General features: G+C 41.3%; 1 protein-coding gene across 1 annotated transcript in view; it reads right to left on the bottom strand.

Moving 5' to 3' along the window:
• Window positions 1-21,820, bottom strand: part of THEGL (theg spermatid protein like) — a 72,696-nt gene extending 50,876 nt beyond the window's left edge. Inside the window, exon 1 of the mRNA XM_036252485.1 lies at window positions 21,175-21,820. Within this exon, the coding sequence (XP_036108378.1) occupies window positions 21,175-21,820 (646 nt within the window). The remainder of the gene's footprint in view (window positions 1-21,174) is intronic.
• Window positions 21,821-22,587: the final 767 nt, after the last annotated feature.

Genomic DNA, 22,587 nt, shown 5'->3' with positions numbered 1-22,587 from the left:
TTCCTGTGTACTGCAGGTAAAAATTTAAATTACTACACTTCATAAAAAATTACTTGGCAGAATAAGTCAACAATGCTCATATTCCATCATCTAATTCTACTTCTAGAAATGTACCCTAAAGCAATAATACCAAGTGTGGACAGATTTATGCACAAAAATGTTCATTGGATATCTTTAGCAGTGGAAAACTGAATACATGTGAAATGTCCCCAAAAGAATAAATGTTTAAGCAAATTAAAAATCATGTTTAGAAGTTTTTTGTTTTCTTGTTTTTTGATGTTTTTTGTTTTTTCTATTTATCTTAAGGTAGAGAGAGAGGGAGAAACAGGGAGAGAGTGAGAAACACTGACGTGAGAGAGACACACTGACTGGTTGCCTCCCGCATGACCCCGATCAAGGCTGGGGAACCAACCGCAACTGAGGTACGTGCCCTTGGCTGGAATCGAACCCAGGACTCATTGGTCCACGGGCCAGTGCTCTACCACTGAGTCAAACCGACCAGGGCTAGGAGGGTTTTGTTTTGTTTTTTAATGTAGGAAAATGTATGAAATCATACAGACCAACCTGTGCAAATGCTTATCCTAACAGGCCTCATAATGACAGATTGTTCCAGATAGTTTCCACCGGGAGCTTTTAATCCGATCTGAGAGTTCTGAAATAACATTTTGTACCGTCTGCAGTGTTTTGGTAAAGGAAAGTGGGTGCACTTTGGCATCAAACGGACATAGTTCAAACCCTAGTTTTGTTCTTTACTCAGCTAGCTGTACAAACTTGGGCAACTTACTTAATTTCTCCGAGACTCAGTTTCCCCTTCTCAGATAGGAGGACCCTGGGTAGGTCTGTGTGAAGATCTGTGGCATATGTGTAAAGCGCCTCACATATAGTAGATGCAGATAGCAGACGAATGGTAGTTGGAATTATTAGTTACAGCTTCCGTGAATCAGTGGCTTCATAGAGCATGTAGAAAACACAGTAGATTGGGTTTCTACTATGTGCAATATGGTGTCAAGTGTTGAGAGAATAAAAATGAGTTGGATGTGGCCTCTCCTCTCAAGGAGTTTATAGCCCCGTAAGAGATAAGCTATGAATTCTAAAAAGAAGTAAATGGATAAAATTTTCTTTCCTTTTACAGCAAAGTAGCATTTCATTGTGTAAATGTACCACAGGTGTGTGTGTGTGTGTGTGTGTGTGTGTGTGTGTGTGTGTGTGTGACAGCATGGATGGACCTTCAGAGCATTATGCTAAGTGAAACAAGCCGGTCAGAGACAGACAAGTACCATATGATCTCACTCATATGTGGAATATAATGAACAAAGTGAACTATCAAGTAAAACAGAGACAGACTCATAGAAAGAGAGAAGGCAGACAGCTCCGGTGGGAGGGGAGCCTTGTTGGGGGGGGGGGGGCTGGGGATTGAGCCAAAATAAAAGAGAGAGAGAGAGAGAGAGCGCGCTCATGGGCATGGACAACAGTGTGGTGATTCCAGGGCAGGTGGAAGAGGGTATAGAGGGATAAAGGATGATTGGAAAAATAAAAGAAGTAAATGGAAGTTTTGAATTCAGATATTTTCTATCACTCCACTTTTTTTTTTTAATCCTCACCAGATGATATTTTTCTATTTATCTTTTGATAGAGTGAGAGGGAGGGAGGGAGAGGGAAAGAGAGAGAAACATCGACATGAGAGGGACACATCGAATGGTTGCCTCCCGCCCAGGGCTGGGGTGAACCACAACTGAGGTACTGCCCCTGACCAAAATCGAAGCTGCGACTCATCTGCGGGCTGACGCTCTAACCGCTGAGCAAAACCAGCTAGGGCTCAATTACTCTACTTTTTAAGACTAAACTGACTCAGACCTAAGGAAAAAGGGAATGTTATCTATGAAAACACCCCTTGGTATCCAGTCTTGCTGCCATCCATGAAAGACGCAGCACTGTGGATTTTTCCTGTATTGTTACCACACGTGGCTTCCATCTTTATATACACAGGTCAGAGAGTCAGTATAATACTGAATCAATCTTTTAAAAACTTCTACAAGCCTGGCTGGTGTGGCTCAGTGGTAGAGTGTTGACCCATGCACCAAGAGGTCGCCAGTTCGATTCCCAGTCAGGGCACATGCCCAGGTTGTGGGCCCGATCCCCAGTGAGTAGCATGCAGGAGGCGGCCAATTGATGTTCTTTCTCGTCAATGTTTCTCTCTGTCTCCTTCTCCCTTCCTCTCTCTCTAAAATCAATAAAGAAGAAAAAAAAAAACCTCTACAAATACAGATAATATGAATGAATAATGCTCTTTACTACTGCCCTTTCATACTATAATTTCTCCCACAGGTAGAGTTTTCACTAATTGTTTTAGAAACACATTTTTTATGTTTTCTCACCAATTAGTAGGACGGAGTAGCTCTCAAGGGGCCATTGTTAGCTAATGTACCAAGAAAAGCAGTGTTACAATGATTTCCAAACTTGTCTGCACATTAAAACCACCTGGGGATCTTTTAAAAATTGCAGGTCCCAGGCCATGGATGCTAGTATTTTTTGAAGACAAGTTTGGGGACTACTACAATTCTGTTTAATGGGTAGGACCAGTAGCTCTGGAATCAGACCACCTAGAACCAAACCTTGGCTCTAACCTCTGATCTCAACAAATTTATCTAAGTTCTCTGTACCTGATTTTCCTCGTGCTCTTACTTCAAAAGGTTGTTGCATGAAAGTTAAATAAGATGATACATGGAAAGCACCCTGCATACTGCCCAAAACATAGTACATACACAATAAATGCTAGCTATTATTAATCCGCAAAATTCAACAATTAAGATTTTGTTTAAGTTCCTGTGAATTAAAAACAAATCATGTGTTTAAGTAACTGTTGCGTTTAAGTCATTGTTAAGGAAGCATTTACTACTAAGGGTTCCAACTATAAAAATTAGTATTAGTGAAATGAGACCCTACTTGAGTACACATACTCATATGTAGTCTTATTGGTTTCTTTATGTATTTATACCCTCCCTTCATTTCTAAAAAGATTTGAGGTTGCTTACATAAGCACATATACTACATTAGAATATTATCTGTTTTAAGATGAAAAATTCAAAGACAGAGGTAGAACAATAGTGCAGGGATAAGGGAAATAAAAATAAAAATGAAATGAAACAATGTGCAATAAAGTTGTAACTGAGCATTCTACCACTGAAAGCAAAAGACACTAACTTTTTCTAATACTGAAATCTGAAAGAAATGTCTCTTGTGAAGTCTCACTGGTGTTATACAGGCATAAAATAAACTATCAGACCTGATATTGGAAAAGTGAAAGAATCTTTTTTTCTTACGTTTTTCCTTCTTCAAACTTTACTCTTGCTGTGTTTCATGAAACCAAGTTAAACCAAGGAAAATAAAAAACTCTCCAGTCAAGTACCACAAGTGACTGAATATAAGGAAAAATTTTTCCCAAATATTATTCCTCAGAAAAGAGGAGGTTACCTTATATACAAGTTCTTATATAAAACCCATCTTATGGCGCACTTTCTCAATTACTTGATTGTCCCAACAAAGAACTAGTTAAGGAGAACATATTTGCCTAAAACAACTTCAATAAATGCTAGAATGGAAAAAATTACAGAGCTCTCCCTACAAACTAGTACTTAAACAGAGGGGGCAGGTGAAGAAATTTACAACAGGTTTAGTAATTGTTCTTCAGGATGTGATCTTATAACGCTAAGTGCTGGATGTGGCTCCAAGAAGCTTTGAGGACTTCTTTGCATAACCAACGGACATAGACAACAATGCCGTGAAGGGGAGTGGGGGGGAGCAGGGAAGAAGGTGTCAATGAGGGAAAAAGGAGAAACATCTGTAACAAAAATAAATTAAATAAATAAAGAAGTTTTGAACATTGTTTTAAAAAGCAAAATAGAGACAATGGAGCTGTTCATTCCTGATTGTATTGTGAAGATAAAAGTACACCCACAGCATGAATTTTTTGAAGTACTTATTATTACATTATATGAATAAGTTCTGATGGCTTGAAACATAATTTCTAGTGACAGCATCAAACATCGGTTCCAAAGGGGCCCTATCTTACCCCTAATAAAATAATGGAATTTAGGCAATGAATGAGACCAGTTGCTAAAACCAGTCAGTGAAAGGTGGATGGGGAATGTGATAATAGAGGGATAAAGTCAACCTCACCCAAACCTGCTCATCAATCTTAGAGCCATGACAAGTGGGAGACACCAAGTGCCTCAGATGGTGAGGCATGAGGCACAGCATCACCTCTGAAAAATTCTCACTCGGAACAATTCACTCCAAATTGAGGCAAGCCTCTTAATTGATATAGTTTGCAAAAAACAGAGGAGTTAGAACAAGTTAAAGACATCACAAAGAACAAATCAAATTCAGAACATGAGATATTTTACACATTTTTCTAACAAATAAACGGCATTTTAAAAAGGTAGAGAAGGGTTAGTGATAAAGAATAACAGAGAAGGGACACAACTCCTAAATGTAATGTGTGGCCCTTGTTTGAGGCATAATTCAAAAGACCCAATTGGAAAAAATACATTTTTGAAATAATGGAAACTTAAATATTTAGTGGGTCAACAGGAAGAAGCCCCCCTAAACATTTTTTTAACATAATGATTGACAGCATCTCCCTCTGTAAGAGAGAGTCAGAACATTAGGGCTCTGCCATAACCGTTAATGAGATTATATAGGTTTCAAGTGCACTTTTCTATGATACATGATCTGTATATTGCATTGCGTGCCCACCACCCAAAGTTAAGTCATCATACATATCCCTGGCCCCCTTTACCCTTTACTACTTCCTGCCCCGTAACCACTGTGCTGTGTAGTCTGTGTCTATGAGTTTCAGTTTTATGTCCCACATATAAGTGAAATCATATGGTTCCTAGCTTTCTCTGACTGACTTATTTTGCCTAGCATAATAATCTCAAGGTCCATCCATATTATTGCAAATGGAAATATTTTGTCTTTTCTTATGGCTGAGTAGTATTCCATAGTATATATGTATCACATCTTCTTTATCCAGTCATCTATCAAAGGACACTTCAGTTGTTTCCATGTTTTGGCTAATGTGAATAATGGTGCAATGAACATTATATATCTTTGCAAATAAATGTTTTCAAATTTTTGGGGTAGATACCCAGAAAAGGGATTGCTGGGTCATATAGCAACTCTATTCTTAATTTTTTGAGGACCCTTCAGACTGTTTTCTGAGTGGCTGCATCAGTTCACATTCCCTTCCCTTTTCTCCACAATTTCTCCAACACTTGTTACTACTTGTCTTGTTCATAACAGCCATTCTAACAGGTGGGAGGTGGTATCTCATTTTAGTTTTGATTTGCATTTTCTTAGTGGCTAGTGAAGTTGAGCATCTTTTTGTTTTGTTTTTGTTAATCCTCACCTGAGGATACTTTTTTCCACTGATTTTTCTTAGCGAGAGTAGAAGGGAGGAAAGGGGAGAGAGAGAGAGAGAGAAACATCAATGTGAGAGAGGTACATCTATTGGTTGCCTCCTGCACAACCCTGACTGGGGCCAGGGATCAAACCTGAAACCCAGATACACACTCTTGACCGGAATCGGTCTGTGGGCTGATGCTCTAACCACTTAGCAACCCGGCCAGGGTGAGTTGAGCATCTTTTTATATATCTGTTGGCCATTCGTATGTCTTCTTGGGAAAAGTGTCTGTTCAGGTCCTCTGCCCATTTGGTGTTGAGTTGTATGACTTCTTTATATATTTTGGATGTTAACTTCTTGTCAGAGCTGTTGTTTGCAAATATCTTTTCCCATCTGATTTGTTGCCTTTTTGTTTTGTTGGTGGGGTTTTTTGTTTGTTTCTTTTGCTGTGCAGAAGCTTTTTAGTTTGATATAGTCCCATTCATTAATTTTTCCCTTTATTTCCCTTGCCTTTGGGGTCAAATTCATAAATCTTCTCTAACATCAAGGTCCATAGGTTTAGTTACCTATATTTTCTTCTATGTAATTTACTGTTTCAGGTCTTATATTTAGGTCTTTAATTCATTTTGAATTAATTTTTGTGCATGAGACAAACTGTAGTTTCATTCTTTTGCATGTGGCTTTCCAATTTTCCTAGCACCATTTACTGAAGAGGTTTTCTTTTTTCCATTGTTTGCTTTTGGCTCCTTTGTCAAAAATTATTTGTCCATAGACATGTGGTTTTATTTCTGGGCTCTGAATTCTGTTTTATGGGTTTGTGTGTTTCTGCCAGTGCCATATTGTTTTGATTAATGTAGATTTGTAGTATAATTTGAAGTCATGTCATATGATACCTCCAGCTTCCTTCTTTTTTCTCAGGATTGCTTTGGCTATTCTGGGTCTTTTGTGGTTCCATACAAATCTGATTATCTTTTGCTCTATTTGTTTGGGATTCTAATGGGGATTACATTAAATCTGTATATTATTTTGGGTACTATGGACATTTTAACTACGTTGATTCTTCCAATGCATGAACATAGAATATTTTTCCATTTCACTGTGTCTTTTTCAACCTCTTTGAATAATGCTTTGCAGTTTTCAGTGTATAGGTCCATCACATCCTTTGTTAAGTTTATTCTTAGGTATTTTATTCTTTTTGTTTCAATTGCAAAAGCAATTGTTTTTTTATTTCTTTTTCTGACATTTCATTGTTAGTACATAGGAATGCAGTGGGGTTTTGTACATTGAGTTTATATCCTGCAACTTTACTGTATTCGTTGTTTCTAATAGTTTTTTGGTGGAGTCTTTACGGTTTTCTATATAAAGAATCATGTCATCTGCAAAAAGTGGCACTTTTACCTCTTCATTCTCAATTTGGATGCCTTTTATTTCTCTCTTGCCCGATTGCTCTGCCTAGGACTTCCAGTGCTATGTTGAATGAGAGTGGTTGAGAGTGGAAATCCTTCTTTTGTTCCTGATATTAGAGAAAAAGCTTTCAGTTTTTCACCATTGAGTATGTTATTAGCTGAGGGTCTATCATATATGGCCTTTATTATGTAGAGGTACTTTCCTTCGATACCCATTTTATTGAATGTTTTAATCCTAAATGGATGTTGTGTCTCATCAAGTATTTTTCTGCATTTATTGATAAGATCCTATTATTTTTATCCTTTATTTTGTTAATGTGCTATGTTACATTGATCGATTTGTGCATGTTGAACCACCCTTGTGCCCCAGAAATGAACCCCACTTGATCATGATGTATTATTTTTATTATTATTTTTTAATCATCCTCACCCGAGGACATTTTTTTGTTTGTTTGTTTAGGTAGAGTGGGAGGGAGAGAGAGGAAGAGAGAGAGAGAAACATCGATGTGAAAGGGACACATCGAGTGGTCGCCACCCACACAACCAACCAGGGCCGGGGACAAACTGCAACTGAAGTACATGCCCTTAGCGGGAACTGAACCCTGATCTCTCCGGACCACAGGCCGATGCTCTAACCGCTGAGCCAAACCGGCCAGGGCATGATGTATTATTTTTTTAATGTATTGTTGTTGTCTTTGATTTGCTAGTATTTTGTTTCAGATTTTTGCATCTGTATTCATCAAAGATATTGGCCTGTACTTTCCCTTTTCTGTGTATCCTATCTTGCCCTTTAAATGTCTGCATTTTACTCTATAGCACATAAACCACATGGCTCCTGATGCCTTAGCAAAGAGGTGATCAGGTCTATGCTCCATCTATCTGATGGAGAAGGCTGCCATCTGCTGGGAGAAAGAATGATTCAAAAGCTGTTTGTTCCTGAAGCTGTCTGCATTCCTACCCAGGCAGACCCATTGCATGTAGAAGTAAAGCATTTTGTAACATGATATGAACAAATGTTAAAATATAGCTATTCTTTCTCTCTTCCTTGCCCTCACCCTACCTCCTTAGGAGCCCATGCTTAGCTGCTCAGCCTCTAGCCCTTGGTTGTAGTGAATGGGGTACCAGTGCTCTACAAGGAAAAGGCCAGCACCTCTCAGAACAGATCTAAAGGGCACAGGAGGAGTGAGGAAGAGAGAGACAAGCTGGAGCTTGAGAGAAATAAAAAGGTCTTTGCAGGGAGTTGCTGTCTTGGTGACAGGGACTCGGGAAGAAAAATGCCTCAAGAACATTTTAACAAGTTTTGCTTTATGTCAGATGGTATAATTTCTTTGAAGATACTTCAGTAAGTCCTATGGTACTTTTCGAGGCTTTTTTGAAATAGAATTCATGCTTGTTTTAGGTGCTATTGTTTTGAAGACTGGTCTTAAAGCAGTCCAGTTCCATGTTTAGTATGACTATGTAAACAAGCATTGGGATGTTCTTTGATATTATATATATTAGGCTCTATGATCTGATACTACTATTCATTATTCTTTGCTCCTGACCTAGCTAGGCACAGCTCCCTAGTACCATGCTCCCCACTGCCTCTGCTCAGGGTGACTGGGGCAGAGTGAGCAGAAGGAAGAATGATAGAAGTGAGGCCAGAGAGCCCATGGAGCTCTAGAGATCCCTGCAAAAAGCTTGGGTTTACCCTAAGAGCAATGGGAAGCCACAGGAAAGATTATATAGTGAGTGAAAGTCATGATCCGATTCGTTTTTGTTTTGTTTTTTTAATTAATTAATTTATTTTTGTTACAAATGTTTCTCCTTTCCCCCCCCACACAGATTCCCCCCTCCCCATCCCTCCCTGCCCTGTCCCCAGCTTTGTTGTCCATGTCCATTGTTCATGCATACATGCATATAAGTTCTGTGGTTTATCTCTCCCCCACCACCCCCTCTTCTGGGAATAGTCAGTCTGCACCCCACTTCCATGTCTCTGGGACTACCCCATTCTTCAGACTGTTATGTTCATTATATTCCACAGATAAGTGAGATCATGTGATATTTGTCTTTCTCTGCTTGGCTTGTTTCGCTTAGAATAATACTCTCCAGGTCCCTCCAGGTCATCTCAGATCTTTCTTTCTTACAGCTGCATAGTACTCCATTGTGTATATGTACCACTGCTGTTTTATCCATTCGTCTACTGATGGACACTTGGGCTGTTTCCAGATCTTAGCTATTGTAAATAGTGCTGCTACAAACATGGGGGTACATATATTCTTTCTGATTGGTGTTTCAGGCTTCTTAGGGTATATTCCTACAAGTGGGATCACTGGGTCAAATGAAAGTTCAATTTTTAATTTTTTGAGGTAACACCATATTGTTTTCCATAGTGGCTGCACAAGTCTGCATTCCCACCAACAGTGCACTAGAGTTCCCTTTTCTCTACAACCTCGCCAACACTTGTTTGATGATTTGTTGATGGCGGCCATTCTGACAGGTGTGAGGTGATACCTCATTGTTGTTTTAATTTGCATCTCTCTGATGATTAGTGATGTTGAGCATTTCTTCATATGTCTCTTAGCCATTTGTATGTCCTGTTTGAAGAGGTGTCTATTTAGTTCCTCTGCCCATCTTTTAATAGGGTTCTTTGTCTTCCTTTTGTGGAGTTGTATGAGCACTCTATATATATTGGAAATTAACCCCTTATTTGATATATCATTGGCAATTATGCTCTTCCATACAGTGGGTAGCCTTTCCGTTTTGATGATTGTATCTTTTGCTGTGCAGAAGCTTTTGAGTTTGATGTAGTCCCATGTGTTCATTTTCTCCTTTGTTTCTATTGCCTTAGGTGATGCATCAGTGAAAATTCTGCTGCATATGATGTCTGAAATTTTGTTGCCTACAGTTTCTTCTAGGATTTTATGGATTCATGAGTCACATTTAAGTCTTTTATCCATTTTGAGTTTATTCTTGTGTAGGGTGTAAATTGATGGTCTATTTCATTTTTCTGCATGTAGCTGTCCAATTTTCCTAACACCATTTATTTATTTATTTGTTTATTTTTTGATACTTTGTTCAGATAGAGTGGGAGAGAGAGAGAGAGAGAGAGAGAGAAACATCGACGTGAAAGGGACACATCAAGTGGTTGCCACCCTCACAACCCATCCAGGGCTAGAGACAAACTGCTACCGAGGTACATGCCCTTAGCGGGAACCGAACCCCAGTCTCTCTGGACCGCAGGCTGACGCTCTAACCGCTGAGCCAAACCGGCCTGGGCCCAACAGCATTTATTTATTTATTTATTTATTTTTAATCCTCACCCGAGGACACTTTTTCATTCTTTGTTCAGATAGAGCAGGAGGGAGGGAGAGAGAGAGAGAGAGAGAAATATCGATGAGAAAGGGACACATCGAGTGGCTGCCACCCGCACGACCAACCAGGGCCGGGGACAAACTGCAACTGAGGTACATGCCCTTAGCGGAACCAAACCCGGGTCTCTCCGGACCGCAGGCCAACGCTTTAAACTGCTGAGCCAAACCGGCTAGGGCCCAACACCATTTATTAAACAGGCTGTCCTTACTCCACTGTATGCTCTTGCCACCTTTGTCAAATATTAATTGAGCATATTTCCTTGGGTTCTCTGTTCTGTTCCACTGGTCTATATGCCTTGCCTGTTCTTGTGCCAGTACCAGGCTGTTTTGATTACAGTGGCTTTGTAGTATAACCTGAAATCTGGTAATGTGATTCCCTCCAACTTTGTCCTTCTTTTTCAAGATTGCTGTGGCTAATCAGGGTCTTTTTTCGTTCCATATGAACTTTTGAAGTATTTGTTCTAATTCTGTGAAGTATGCCATTGGTATTTTGATGGGGATTGCATTGAATCTATAGATTTCTTTGGGTAGAATGGACATTTTAATGATGTTAATTCTTCCAATCCATGAACAAGGTATGTGCTTCCACATTTTTATATCTTTTTTTTTTTTTTTCCCCAGTGATCTGTAGTTTTCTGCGAATAGGTCCTTTATTTCTTTGGTTAGATTTATTCCTAGGTATCTTAATTTTTTTGCCGCTGTGGTAAATGGGGATTGTTTTCTTAGTTTCTCTTTCTGTGAGTTCATCATTGGTGTATAAGAATGCCATCGGTTTCTTGACATTAATTTTATATCCTGCTACTTTTCCAAATTTATTTATTAAGTCTAGTAAGTTTTTGATGGAGTCTTGGGGGTTTTCTACGTATAGTATAATGTCATCTGCGAATAATGACAGTTTCACTTCCTCCTTTCCAATTTGGATCCCTTTTATTTTTTCTTCCTGTAAGACTTCCAGTACTCTGTTAAATAAGAGTGGCGAAAGTGGGCATCCTTGCCTTGTTCCTGTTCTTAAAGAAAATGCTTTTAGTTTTTGTCCATTGAGTATGATGTTGGCTGTAGGTCTTTCATATATGGCCTTTATTGTGTCGAGATATGATCCCTCTATTCCCACACTGCTGAGCGTTTTTATCAGAAATGGATGCTGGATTTTGTCAAAGGCTTTCACGGCATCTATTGATATGATCATGTGGTTTTTATTCTTCATTTTATTTATGTGGTGTATCACGTTTATTGATTTGTGAATATTGTACCAGCCTTGCATCCCTGTGATGAATCCCACTTGGTCATGGTGAACAATTTTTTTGATGTATTGCTGGATCCGATTTGCTAGTATTTTGTTCAGGATTTTGGCGTCTATGTTCATCAGGGATACTGGCCTGTAGTTTTCTTTCTTTGTAGTGTCTTTTTCTGGTTTTGAAATTAGAATTATGCTGGCTTCATAAAACGAGTTTGGAAGTGTTCCTTCTTGAATTTTTTGAAATAGTTTGAGGGAATGGGTGTTAGTTCTTCTTTGAATGTTCGGTAAAATTCCCCCGTGAAGCCATCCAGGCCTGGGCTTTTGTTTGCTGGGAGAGTCTTGATTACATCTTCAATTTCTTCTGTTGTTATTGTTCTGTTCAAGTTTTCTATCTCTTCCGGGTCCAGTTTTGGGAGACTATGTGTTTCTAGAAATTTGTTCATTTCACTTAGATTGTCGAATTTGTTGCCATATAATTGTTCATGGTAGTTGTTAACGATCTTTTGTATTTCTGTGGGGTCAGTTGTTACTTCTCTTTCATTTCTGATTTTGTGTATTTGGGTTCTCTTTGTTTCTTGGTGAGTCTAGTTAAGGGTCCATCAATCTTGTTTATCTTTTTGAAAAACCAGCTCTTTGTTTCATTGATCCTTTGAATTGTTTTATTGGACTCTATGTCATTTATTTCTGCTCTGATCTTTACTATTTTCTTCCTTGTACTTGCTCTGGGATTTTCTTTTTGTTTGCTCTCTAGTTTTTTAAGTTGTGAGGTTAGATAGTCTATTAGAGATTTTTCTTGTTTTTTGAGGTAGGCCTGTAGTGCTACGAACGTCCCTCTCAGAACTGCTTTCGCTACATCCCATAGATTTTGTGTTGTTGTGTCTTCATTTTCATTGGTTTCCAGGAAGTCTTTAATTTCTTCCTTGATCTCCTTGGTAACCCATTCATTGTTTAATAACATGCTATTTAGCTTTCATGTGTTCAAATGTCTTTGCATGTTCTTGTTGCAATTGATTTCTAGTTTCATGCCATTGTGATCTGAGAAGATGCTTGATATGATTTCAATCTTCTTGAACTTGTAGAGATTTAGTTTGTGTCCTAACATGTGGTCTTTCTTTGAGAATGTCCCATGTGCACTTGAGAAGAATGTGAATTCTGTAGTTTTGGGGTGTAATTTTCTGTAGATATCCATTAAATCCTTTTGGTCTAGTGCTTCATTTAGAGTCTCTGTTTCCTTGCTAATTTTTTGTCTAGAGGATCTATGCAGTGATATCAGCGGGGTGTTGAAGTCCCCTGCCATGATTGTATTGCTATCAATTTCTCCTTTGAAGTCCTTGAGAAGATTTTTAATATATTTTGGTGGTCCTATATTGGGTGCATATCAAGGTTTATCAAGGTTATATCTTCCTGTTGGATAGATCCTTTCAATATTATGCAGTGGCCTTCTTTGTCTATAGGTATGGCCTTTATTTTAAATCTATTTTATGAGATATGAGTATTGCTACCCCAGCTTTTTTTTTCTTTCCGTTTGCTTGGAAGATTTTTTTCCATTCCTTCACTTTCAACCTATGTGAGTCTTTTGTTGTGAGATGGGTCTCTTGTAAACAACATATAGATGAGTCATGCTTTCTTATCCAATCAGCTACTCTGTGTCTTTTTATGGGAGCATTCAATCCATTTACATTTAAGGTGATTATTGATATGTACTTATTTATTGCCATTTTTGTTTACTGTGGTTATATTTTTCTTCCTATTTCTCCTGCTAATTACAGCAGTCCTTTTAACATTTCTTGCAGTGCTGTTTTTGGTGCTAATATATTCTCTTAGCCTTTTTTTGTCTGGGAAGCTCTTTATTTGACCTTCTATTTTGAATGATAGCCTTGCTGGGTAGAGTAGTCTTGGATTCAGATCCTTGTTTTTCATGACCTTGATTACCTCATGCCATTCCCTTCTGGCCTGTAGTGTTTCTGTTGAGAAGTCAGCTGAGAGCCTTATGGGGTTTCCTTTGCAGATAACCTGTTGCTTCTCTCTTGCTGCTTTCATTTATTTATTTATTTATTTATTTATTTTTAAATTTTTATTGTTGAATGTATTATAGATGTTCCTCATTTTTCCCCCATTGACCCCCTCCTCCCCACTCCCGCCCCCCTCCTGCCTTTTCCCACACTTTTGTCCATGTCCATTGGTTATGCATATAAGTTCTTTGGTTTATTTCTTCCCACCCCCCAACGCCTTTCCCTGTAAGGTTTGTCAGTCTAGCAATGAATTTGTACTTCTTATTCCCTTCACCTTTTCCACCCATTCCCCCAAACCCCCTCCCATCTGGCAACCAGCAAAATGTTCTCTGTATCTATGAGAATGTCTCTGTTCTGCCTGTTCATTTTGTTTGTAGATTCCATTGTCAATAGGTATGTATTCATTGCCATTTTGTTTGTTCATATTTTTTATCTTTTTCTTCAAAAAAACCCTTCATCATTTCATATAATATTGTTTTGGTGGTGATGAACTCCTTTAGCTTTTTCTTGTTTGGGAAACTCTTTATATGGTCATCAATTTTAAATGACAGCTTTGCAGGATAGAATGATCTTGGCTGTAGGTTCTTGCTTTTCATCACTCTGAATATTTCTTGCCACACCCTTCTGGCCTGCAAAGTTTCTTTTGAGAAATCAGCTGACAGCCTAATGGGAACTCCCTTGTAGGTAACTAGCTGCCTTTCTCTTGCTGCTTTTAAGATTCTCTCTTTGTATTGAACCTTTTGCATTTTGATGATGATGTGTCTTGGTGTGGGCCTCTTGGGGTTCATCTTGTTTGAGACTCTCTGTGCTTCTTGAACTTGTATGTCTGTTTCCTTCACCAAGTTAGGAAAGTTTTCTGCCATTATTGTTTCAAATAGGTTTTCGATTTCTTGTTCTCTCTCTTCTCCTTCTGGCACCCCCAAGATGTGAATGTTGGCACACTTGAAGTTGTCCCAGAGGCTCCTTACACTATCCTAATTTTTTTGGATACTTTTTTCTTTTTGCTATTCTGATTGGGTGTTTTTTGCTTCCTTATATTCCAAATCAATGATTTGCTTCTTGGAGTTACGTACTCTAGTATTGAATCTGTGTAAATTATTCTTTATTTCAGTTAGTGCCTCCTTCATTTCTGACTGTGCATCCATCATTTCTGACTGCTCCTTTTTTATGCTCTTGAGGTCTTCACTAAGTTCATTGAGCATCCTTATAAGCAGTATTTTGAACTCAGCATTGTTAGGTTGCTTATCTCCATTTCACTTAGTTCGTTTCTTGGGGTTTTTTTCTGTTCTTTCATTTGGGACCTGTTTCTTTGTCTCCTCATTTTGGCTGCCTCTCTGTGTTTATTTCTGTGTATTACTTAACGAGAGGTATGGGGCTAGCTGAGACCAGATGCTGCTTGTTTGAAAGAATTTAGGAAAACTTGAAGCAGGATCCAAGACAGGCCAATCCTATGGTTAAGCAACTGGCAACAGCTTGGGGGGGCCTGAAAGTTGGGTGAGGCAGGGCCTCAGGGAATCACCAGGGCAGGGCTGCCAGTGTGAACCAGGTTGCTGGAGACCCAGATATGGCGACTGTCTGCCACCCCAGGGAAGGGCTCACCAAAGAAATAAAGGCCTCTGCAGAACGTTTGTCCCAGAGAAAGCCCCCTCTCCAGCCCTCACTCCAATACCCAACAGCTCAGTTCTTCCCTGTATATCTCTGGTGCCCCTTGAGCTGCCTCCCCTCCAAGCTTAGAGGGAGAGAGTCCGATAAGTCCGTGCGCGGGCCCCTTAAGGAGCTGCCTGGGGTTCCAGCCGCATCAGCCTCCCTGAGCCTCAGTTCCTGCTGGTTTTTCCAGCCAGAAGTTATGGGGACTTCTCTTCCTGGCACTGGAACCCTTACACATGCTGTTGAGCTTCCTCAAGATCATGGCTCTGAATTCTAGTTCTGTTAACATGCTTAACTGCACCTCATTTATCTCATCTTTGGTAGAGGTTTCTTGTTCTTTTATTTGGCTTTTGTTTCTGTGTTTCACCATTTTGGCTATCTCAGTGGGCTTTGGAGCCTGTCTCGTTTTCCCTGTGGGTGTTGGTGTTCTGCTGTTTGTGGCTCCCTCTCCTGGGTTTGGATGAGGCAGGGAGGATCTACTTTATTTTTTATTTTTTATTTTTATTTTTTAGGATCTACTTTAAACACCACTGTCAAGTCTTACTTTCCTGGTTAGAGTTGCTAGCCCAGGGAATGGTAGTTATCCTCTAGCTTTTTTGCCTGGAGGCTATTAGTAGCTGTCACCTGAAGAACCTTGGTTTCTAAGTTGAATGCAAAACTCCCTCAGGTGCTCAGTGTAAGAGGATTTCCCAAGGGTGGGGCAGATGCTGGTTGTTAATGGGCCTCAATTAGCATTTCAATGGCCACAGGGTGGGGTTGAATCTCCGAGGGAGGGGCCACCGCCTCTCCCCAGGGCCCTGGGAAGGAGTAAGATGACCACAGTCCTGTGTGGCTGCAACTCAGCAAATGCTCTGAGTGCCCTCCAAATCCCGAGTGTCCCCACACAGTTCCCGTCCAGCCTGCCCTCCCTCTTCCGGAGCCCAAGGTGAGTGGCTGCTGCTAATTTAGCCTCTGTCCTGGCTCTGCGCTGTGGATCCGCTTGGGACTTGAACCTGAGGGCGCCACTTCCAGCTAAGGCCCTCGCTACCGGCTGAGACCGCCGCAGCTCCCAGCCCAGGCCGCAGCTCCCAGCCCAGGCCGCAGCTCCCAGCCCAGGCCACTGCAAACCATGGGCTCCCGGCCCCCTCTTGCGTCTTTGCAAGCCTACCAGGACTGAGTCAGTGTCCCTAGTTATGTGGCCCTCCAAGCTGCTTTTCGGTTGCCTTTTCCTGACGATTTGTCTTTATTTTCGTTGTAATTCCAGTTTGGTCCTGGGAGATGGTCTGTGTAGCTTCTGTTCACTCCGCTGCCATTTTCCAAAAGCCCAATTCAGTTTTTAAAATACCCACTCTGGCTGCAGTAGCAAAGAGATTTCAGGGGACAAGAGTAGGCAGGGAGACAGCTCAGGAAGCTAATGTAGAATTCCAGGTGATCAGTGACCACAATTGGGATGCGAATGTTAGTAGTGGAAATGAATACATTTGGGAAATATTCTAGAGAGAAAACAAACAGCACTTGCATTGGATGCTTTGGATGTGTGGGTAAAGAAAAAGATATCAGGGAGAAATAATAGATTTTTTTTTTTGGCTTAAGCAACTGTATGCCATTTTCTGCAAGCATCTAGTTGGGAGACAGGGGGAAACAATAATGGGAAGAAAATCAAGACTTCTGTCTCAAAATACATTACATTTGAGATGCCTATGATATATCCAGATGGAGATGTCCAATAGGCAAGTGAATATATAAGTGTAGGACTTAGGAGTGAGAATAGAGCTAGAATGTATATATTTAGGAGGCAGCAGCATAAACATTCTATTTAAAGCTGTGATTATAGATATGACCACCTAAGGGGGAAAAAGTGTAAATAAAAAGGAAACGGGTTAAGATTCAGCCCTTTAGAGTTCTGGAGAACAGGGAAGGCTCAGCAAATGAGAGAAGAAGCAACCAGTCAAGTCAGTGACAAACTGGGAGATTGTGGTGTCATGGAGGTTAAGAGAAAGAGGTTTATGTTTCAAGAAAGAAGTGGTCTATTGCATTAAATGCTGCCAAGAGGTCAAATAAGATAATAATACTAACACTACTACTACTAATTGCTAACATCTACTGAACACTTACCGTGTACCACAGTCTGTTATAAATGCTTTACTGGGATTTATGCATTTAACCTTAAGAAGAAACCTTGGATTTGGTAACACAGAGGCTGAAGGAAGAGAGCTTTCACTCAACAATAATTGCTCAGTCCTGACTTGTTCTAGACACCACTTGAGGCATTGAGGATGAAATGGTGGGAAAGAGGAAGGTCCTGCCCTCTGAGAGCTTAATGTAAACAGTAAACAAATACATTCGTAAATAGAAACAAATAGATGCCTGCTTTAAAGTACACAAACAGAGTGACCTGGTACATCTTTATAAGAAGGTGACAAATATTTGAGGAAAGGTTGTCCTGGCAAAGGAAGAAGTAAGTGAAATGATGGTGAGGTGAAAGCAGGGAGGCCCACGTGGCCGAAGAGCAGCGATGGTGGGGAGAGTGAGTGATGGGACATAAAGCTGGGGAGGCAGGCAGAGCCCAGATCATGTGGGGCCTTGTAGGCCTGCTAAGAATTTTAGATTACAAACTATGTGAGATGAGAACCCCCCTGGAGAGTTGAGAGCAGGAGAGTTGCATATAATGTATGTTCTAAGGGATCCCTGTGACCACTGTATGAACAATAAACTGGGGTGAGGAGGTGTAGGGAGAATGGGGCAAGAATGGAGCTGTTGCAATGGACCAAGCAAAAAAGATAGTGGCTTACAAAGATGATAAAGGTTTAAGATGTTAAGACATGGCCATAGTCATGATATATTTCAAAATTAGGGTTTGCTAATGCTTTGGAGACAGGGTATAAGAGTGTAATAGATGTCAAGAATTACTTCAAGGCTTTCAACCTGAGCACCTGGATGAATGAATGGGGGGTGATGTTTGCTGAAATGAGGAACAATGGGGGGAAGAACAAGTCTGGGTGCAGCAGTGAGAGTTCAGCTATGGACACACTAAATTTTACATGCTTACTAGATGTTCAACTAGGTATGTTAAACAATTGGTTAAAAACTCCGGAGCTTAAGAAAGAACTTGAGGCTAGAGATAATTTGGGAAGTTACCAGCATACAATTAAAGCCATGGAACCGATGACATCACTCAAGGAACAAGTAAAATTCTAAAGAATCTGAGAGAACTGATCCGGCGCTCACTTCAACCTAGAGGCTGGGAAGAGAAGTGGGATCTAGAAAAGGAAACTGAGTCAGTAATAATCAATGAGGTCGGATAACAATGAAAGCGGTGGTATCCCAGAACTCAATTAAAGAAAGACTTCCAAGAAAGAGGGTGTGGGTGTCAAATGAGTATGATGAAGATGGAGAATTAACACTTGAATTTGGCAAGGCAGAGGTCATTGTGACCTCAACAGAGCAACTTCAGTAGAGGAGAAAAGCTCCAGGGTATTCTCAAGAGAATGGAAAGAGAGGATATGGACATAATGATTTATAGATAACTATTTCAAAGAATTTTTCTCTAAAAAGGAGCAGGAAAACAGAAATGGTACCTGAAGGGATATAAAGAGTTAAGGGAAGATTTTTTTTTTTTTTTTTAAGATAGTAGTTATTGCTGCATGTTCATGTGCTGTTGGGAATGATCCAGTAGAGAGAGGAATAAAATAATGCAGGAGAGGGCTAATTTTAGGAGCCAAGAGCTTAAAGTTGGATGGGATAGAATCTAACATACAGGTTGGGAGATTGGCCTTTAATAGGAACAAATACAGTTCATCAATTATTAATGGAAGAAAAGGTAGAGTACATAGACAGATGCTGGTAGTTTGGTAGCTTCTGTGTTGGAAAAAGAGTTGACTAGGGACATATAGTATGATTGCACTGAGAGTCCACTTAAAGTTTGAGATCATGAATATGAAGATGTCAGAATAGTTGTTTTTCTGTTGCCATCATCTGTTTTATCAAGTGCAAACAAGAATTGGCAAGAATAATAGAGGAAGAGGCAAGGGAGTTGAGGATATTTGCAAAGGAGTAATTCCATTGGTGGGCCATGGACGATAAAATGAGTGAGAGCAGCCAGAAGAACATATGATAGTGATATATAATGAAAGGCTAATAGCATCAATGAGTTAGAGGTCCCTTTGAGGCTGAAGAATTGATAGAGGGGGTACAAGTAAGAGTGAGTGAGGTAGAAATATCAGATATGGTTAGAGATTAGAGTGCTTACAATAAAGATTTTAGAAATGGTACAACATTATTGACATTATTAAAGACTAGAATAGTGGGTGCCCAAGATGGAGTGAAGGACAAGATCATTCACAGTGAAAGGTCAAAGAACTGAGAAGCCAGTGAATCATCCATATGGATACTGAAATCTCCATACATGATGTTGGTTTGGGAAAGAAAGGCAATAAATCAGAACAATTTCAGTGGAGTAGAAGGGAAAGAAGCCTAAGTAGGTGCATTGAGGAGAGAATGATAGATGAGAAAATGTAGTCAGTGATTATAGACAACTCTTTTGACAACTTCTGCAGTGAAGGAGAATGGAAAAGTAATGGGAGGGGGGGGGGGGCGGTCTGAAGAAGACATGGGGTCAAGAGTTATTTCAAGATGGAAGCTTCCAGAGTGTATGCATATGATCATGGGACTAATTGATTAGAAAGGGAGAAATTGACGTCATAGGAGAGAGAAGAAATAACTGCAGGAACAAAGTTCTTCAGGAGACAGAATCCAAAGCACAAGTGGAGATCTTGCTTTTCGTAGGAAGAGGCACCATTCTTCCCTGCAATGTGAGAGAAAGCAGAAGCAGCCTTGGCCAGCTCTGGGGTCCCATGCTCCACAAGGTCGCCGATTTGATTCTCAGACAGTTGCCCTGATACAGTTGCAGGCTTGATCCCCAATAGGGGAATGCAGGAGGCAGTGGGTTGACAAAGATGTCTGTCTGCCTCTCTCCCCCTTTCCTTCCTCTCTCAAAACTCAATAAAACTTTTTTTTTAATGAAAAGTCAGAATTCAGATACGACAATACATCAGTGGTGAGAAAATAAGGGAGTTTGTGACTGATTGCTTCTATTTTCTTACAGTGTGAGGCAAAATCTTCAGCTGTTTAGGGGGTCAAAGGTGTGAAGTTAGGAGGAGTGAGAACTAAGTGAATAAAGTGGGCTTGCTAGGCGATTCCAAGTGACCGCTTGAGATCTGTGGCCATGAAACTGAAACAGAAGCACACAGAATGATTGTTCAATTTTTTACAGCAGTAGTTAGCTGCTCAGGTGAAGGCAGAAGGTAGGTGGTTGGGGTTTAGCCAAGAGAAATATGGTGGTTAGCCAAAGAGCCAATGAGGTGGTCGATCAAGTGAGCAACTCAAGTGATAGACCATAAAATTGAGGCTGATAAAGAGTAGTTAAGAAGAATATGAGATTTAAAAAATGGTCATCTAAGGAATTGGAAGTCCAATGTGAACAAAGAATTGTTTTGGGTGGGGTCATCAATGAGGTCAGAAGTGAGTTGGTGTGGTCAGAGCAAAGATGTCTGTTCATACTCAAGTCCCATCAGCCCTGTTACCCCGTGAACTTGGTGAGGGTTGATCATATAGTAAGCATGTGGTAAATGTACTCTTTGAATACCTACTCAGTGTTTTGTTACTAAAACTTTAACAATATAATAGCTAACATTTCTTGAGTGTCACCATGTGCCAAACACTGACAAAACATTTTCCCTTCAACAATCCCTCCCTGTAGCTGGGGAGAAAGTAATGATGAAATATAAAATTTTAAGTGCTATAACAAAGGTAATGTTCCAAGTGGCAACCCAGGGGCATGCAACAGCCCTGTAGAGAAGACTTAAGAAGGGCTTCAAAAAGAAGCGACCATAGGAAATCAAGAACAGCTTGGAGGTCATCAGGTGGAGGGAGGAGAGAGTAACGAGATTCCATTTCTCTCTCTACTAGAGTCTCAATCTCCCACCAGCCTCCCTTCAAATCCAAAAATAGGCGAGGCAGCAGGTGAATGAAACAAGAATTATCTTCCTTTAAAACAAAGCAAGTGTGCAAACCTTCATATTAGGACCCCCAGTTTTAGGTGGGGTCGGTTTGCTCAGTGCCTTGGAGGGTCCCTAACACCTACCGCTCAAGGTAGACAGGGGAATCCGTGGCTGGAATTTGGTCACCAGAGATGGGGCCATCATCATGGTGGTCCTGGGAAGCAGCTCAGCTTCGTGGGCCTTGTAGGGCTCTCGGGGAGCCTGGGGCCCCTGGGACTTCCGGGATGTGCTGGGCTTGCGGGGCTTCCGGGACGCATGATGCTCCTGGGGCTTGCGGGGCGCAAAGGGCTCCTGGGACTCACGGGGCGCAGAGGGATCCTGGGGCTCGCAGGGTGCATGGGGCTCGTAGGGCTGGTAGTACTCGTAGGGTTCATAGGATTCATAAGGTTCATGGCACTTTTGGGGCTTTCGGGGCTCACAGGGCTCGTAAAACTCGCAGAGTTCATAGAGGTCCTCGGGCTCCTGGGGAGCACGGAGAGCACGAGGAGCCTGGAACTCAGAGGGTTCGTAGGGCTCGTAGAGTTCGTAGGGCTCGGAGAACTCGTTGAGCTGGTCTCGCTGGCCTTGCTGGTGGGCTTCTTCGGGTTTCTCTGGCTCGTCAGGCTCCGCGGGCTCGTCCTCGTGAACTTCGGGCGTCTGGAGGGCTTCTGAGCCAGTGGGTGTTTCTGTCGCATCGCATCCATCGGACAGCTCTGACGAACCCGAAAACTCTTGGTTCTTCATGAGGGCCCAGGAAGCTCCGGCTGTGCGGGGCGCCAACCCTAGCTGGATCGCTGTTGGCCTTGGGCGCAATGGGAGAGAGATGAGTTACTGCCCGCGCCCTTCCCCAGCCCACTCGCCACTGGATACCGAGGCAGCGCCACGAGTCTTGTCCCCGCCCCATCCCTGCAGGTTCTCTAGTTGCCAAGGGAACGTGACGCACCCCAGGGGCCCACTAGCCCTCAGACTGCAGAACCGATCCAGAGACTCGTGTGCGTGGAGACTAGGGGTGCGCTCCTGACCAGCTGTTGTGTGTGTGGAGGGCGAGTACTTTCGTTTGCTCTGGGTTACCGAGGCCCTGGTGCAGAACGTACCAGCTGCCAGACTTGATGCAGAGCCAGGTCTCTGTTAGAGTCCCTGGAAAAGGTTCTCCCATAGGCTTTAGTCCCTAATCATGCTCGGAAGGAATGCTGAGATTGACAGTCTAGGCGACCATTATCTCTCTGGATTCTGCATTGCCTTCCCAACTGGTGTTCTGACTTGGCCAACCTCTTTTCAAGACACTCCAAACTGTTTAGAATAAATCCCAAGCTTTTCACCATAAGGCGCCCTGTGCTGGATCTAGTCCTTGCCTCTCCCTCCAGTCTGCTGTGGCTGCTCTGCCCTTACTGGCTACATTCCAGCCTCCTTGTTCCTCTCTAACATGTCAAGCAACTTCCCATTTCAGCTTCTTCCTACACCTGGAGCCCACTTCTCCCCCTATTCACATTTGCCCAGTGCTAGTCTGGGCA

Source organism: Molossus molossus, unplaced genomic scaffold, assembly GCF_014108415.1.
Source record: "Molossus molossus isolate mMolMol1 unplaced genomic scaffold, mMolMol1.p scaffold_m16_p_1, whole genome shotgun sequence".
Lineage (NCBI taxonomy): Eukaryota > Metazoa > Chordata > Mammalia > Chiroptera > Molossidae > Molossus > Molossus molossus.
This window is presented reverse-complemented; position numbering and strand designations above follow the sequence as displayed.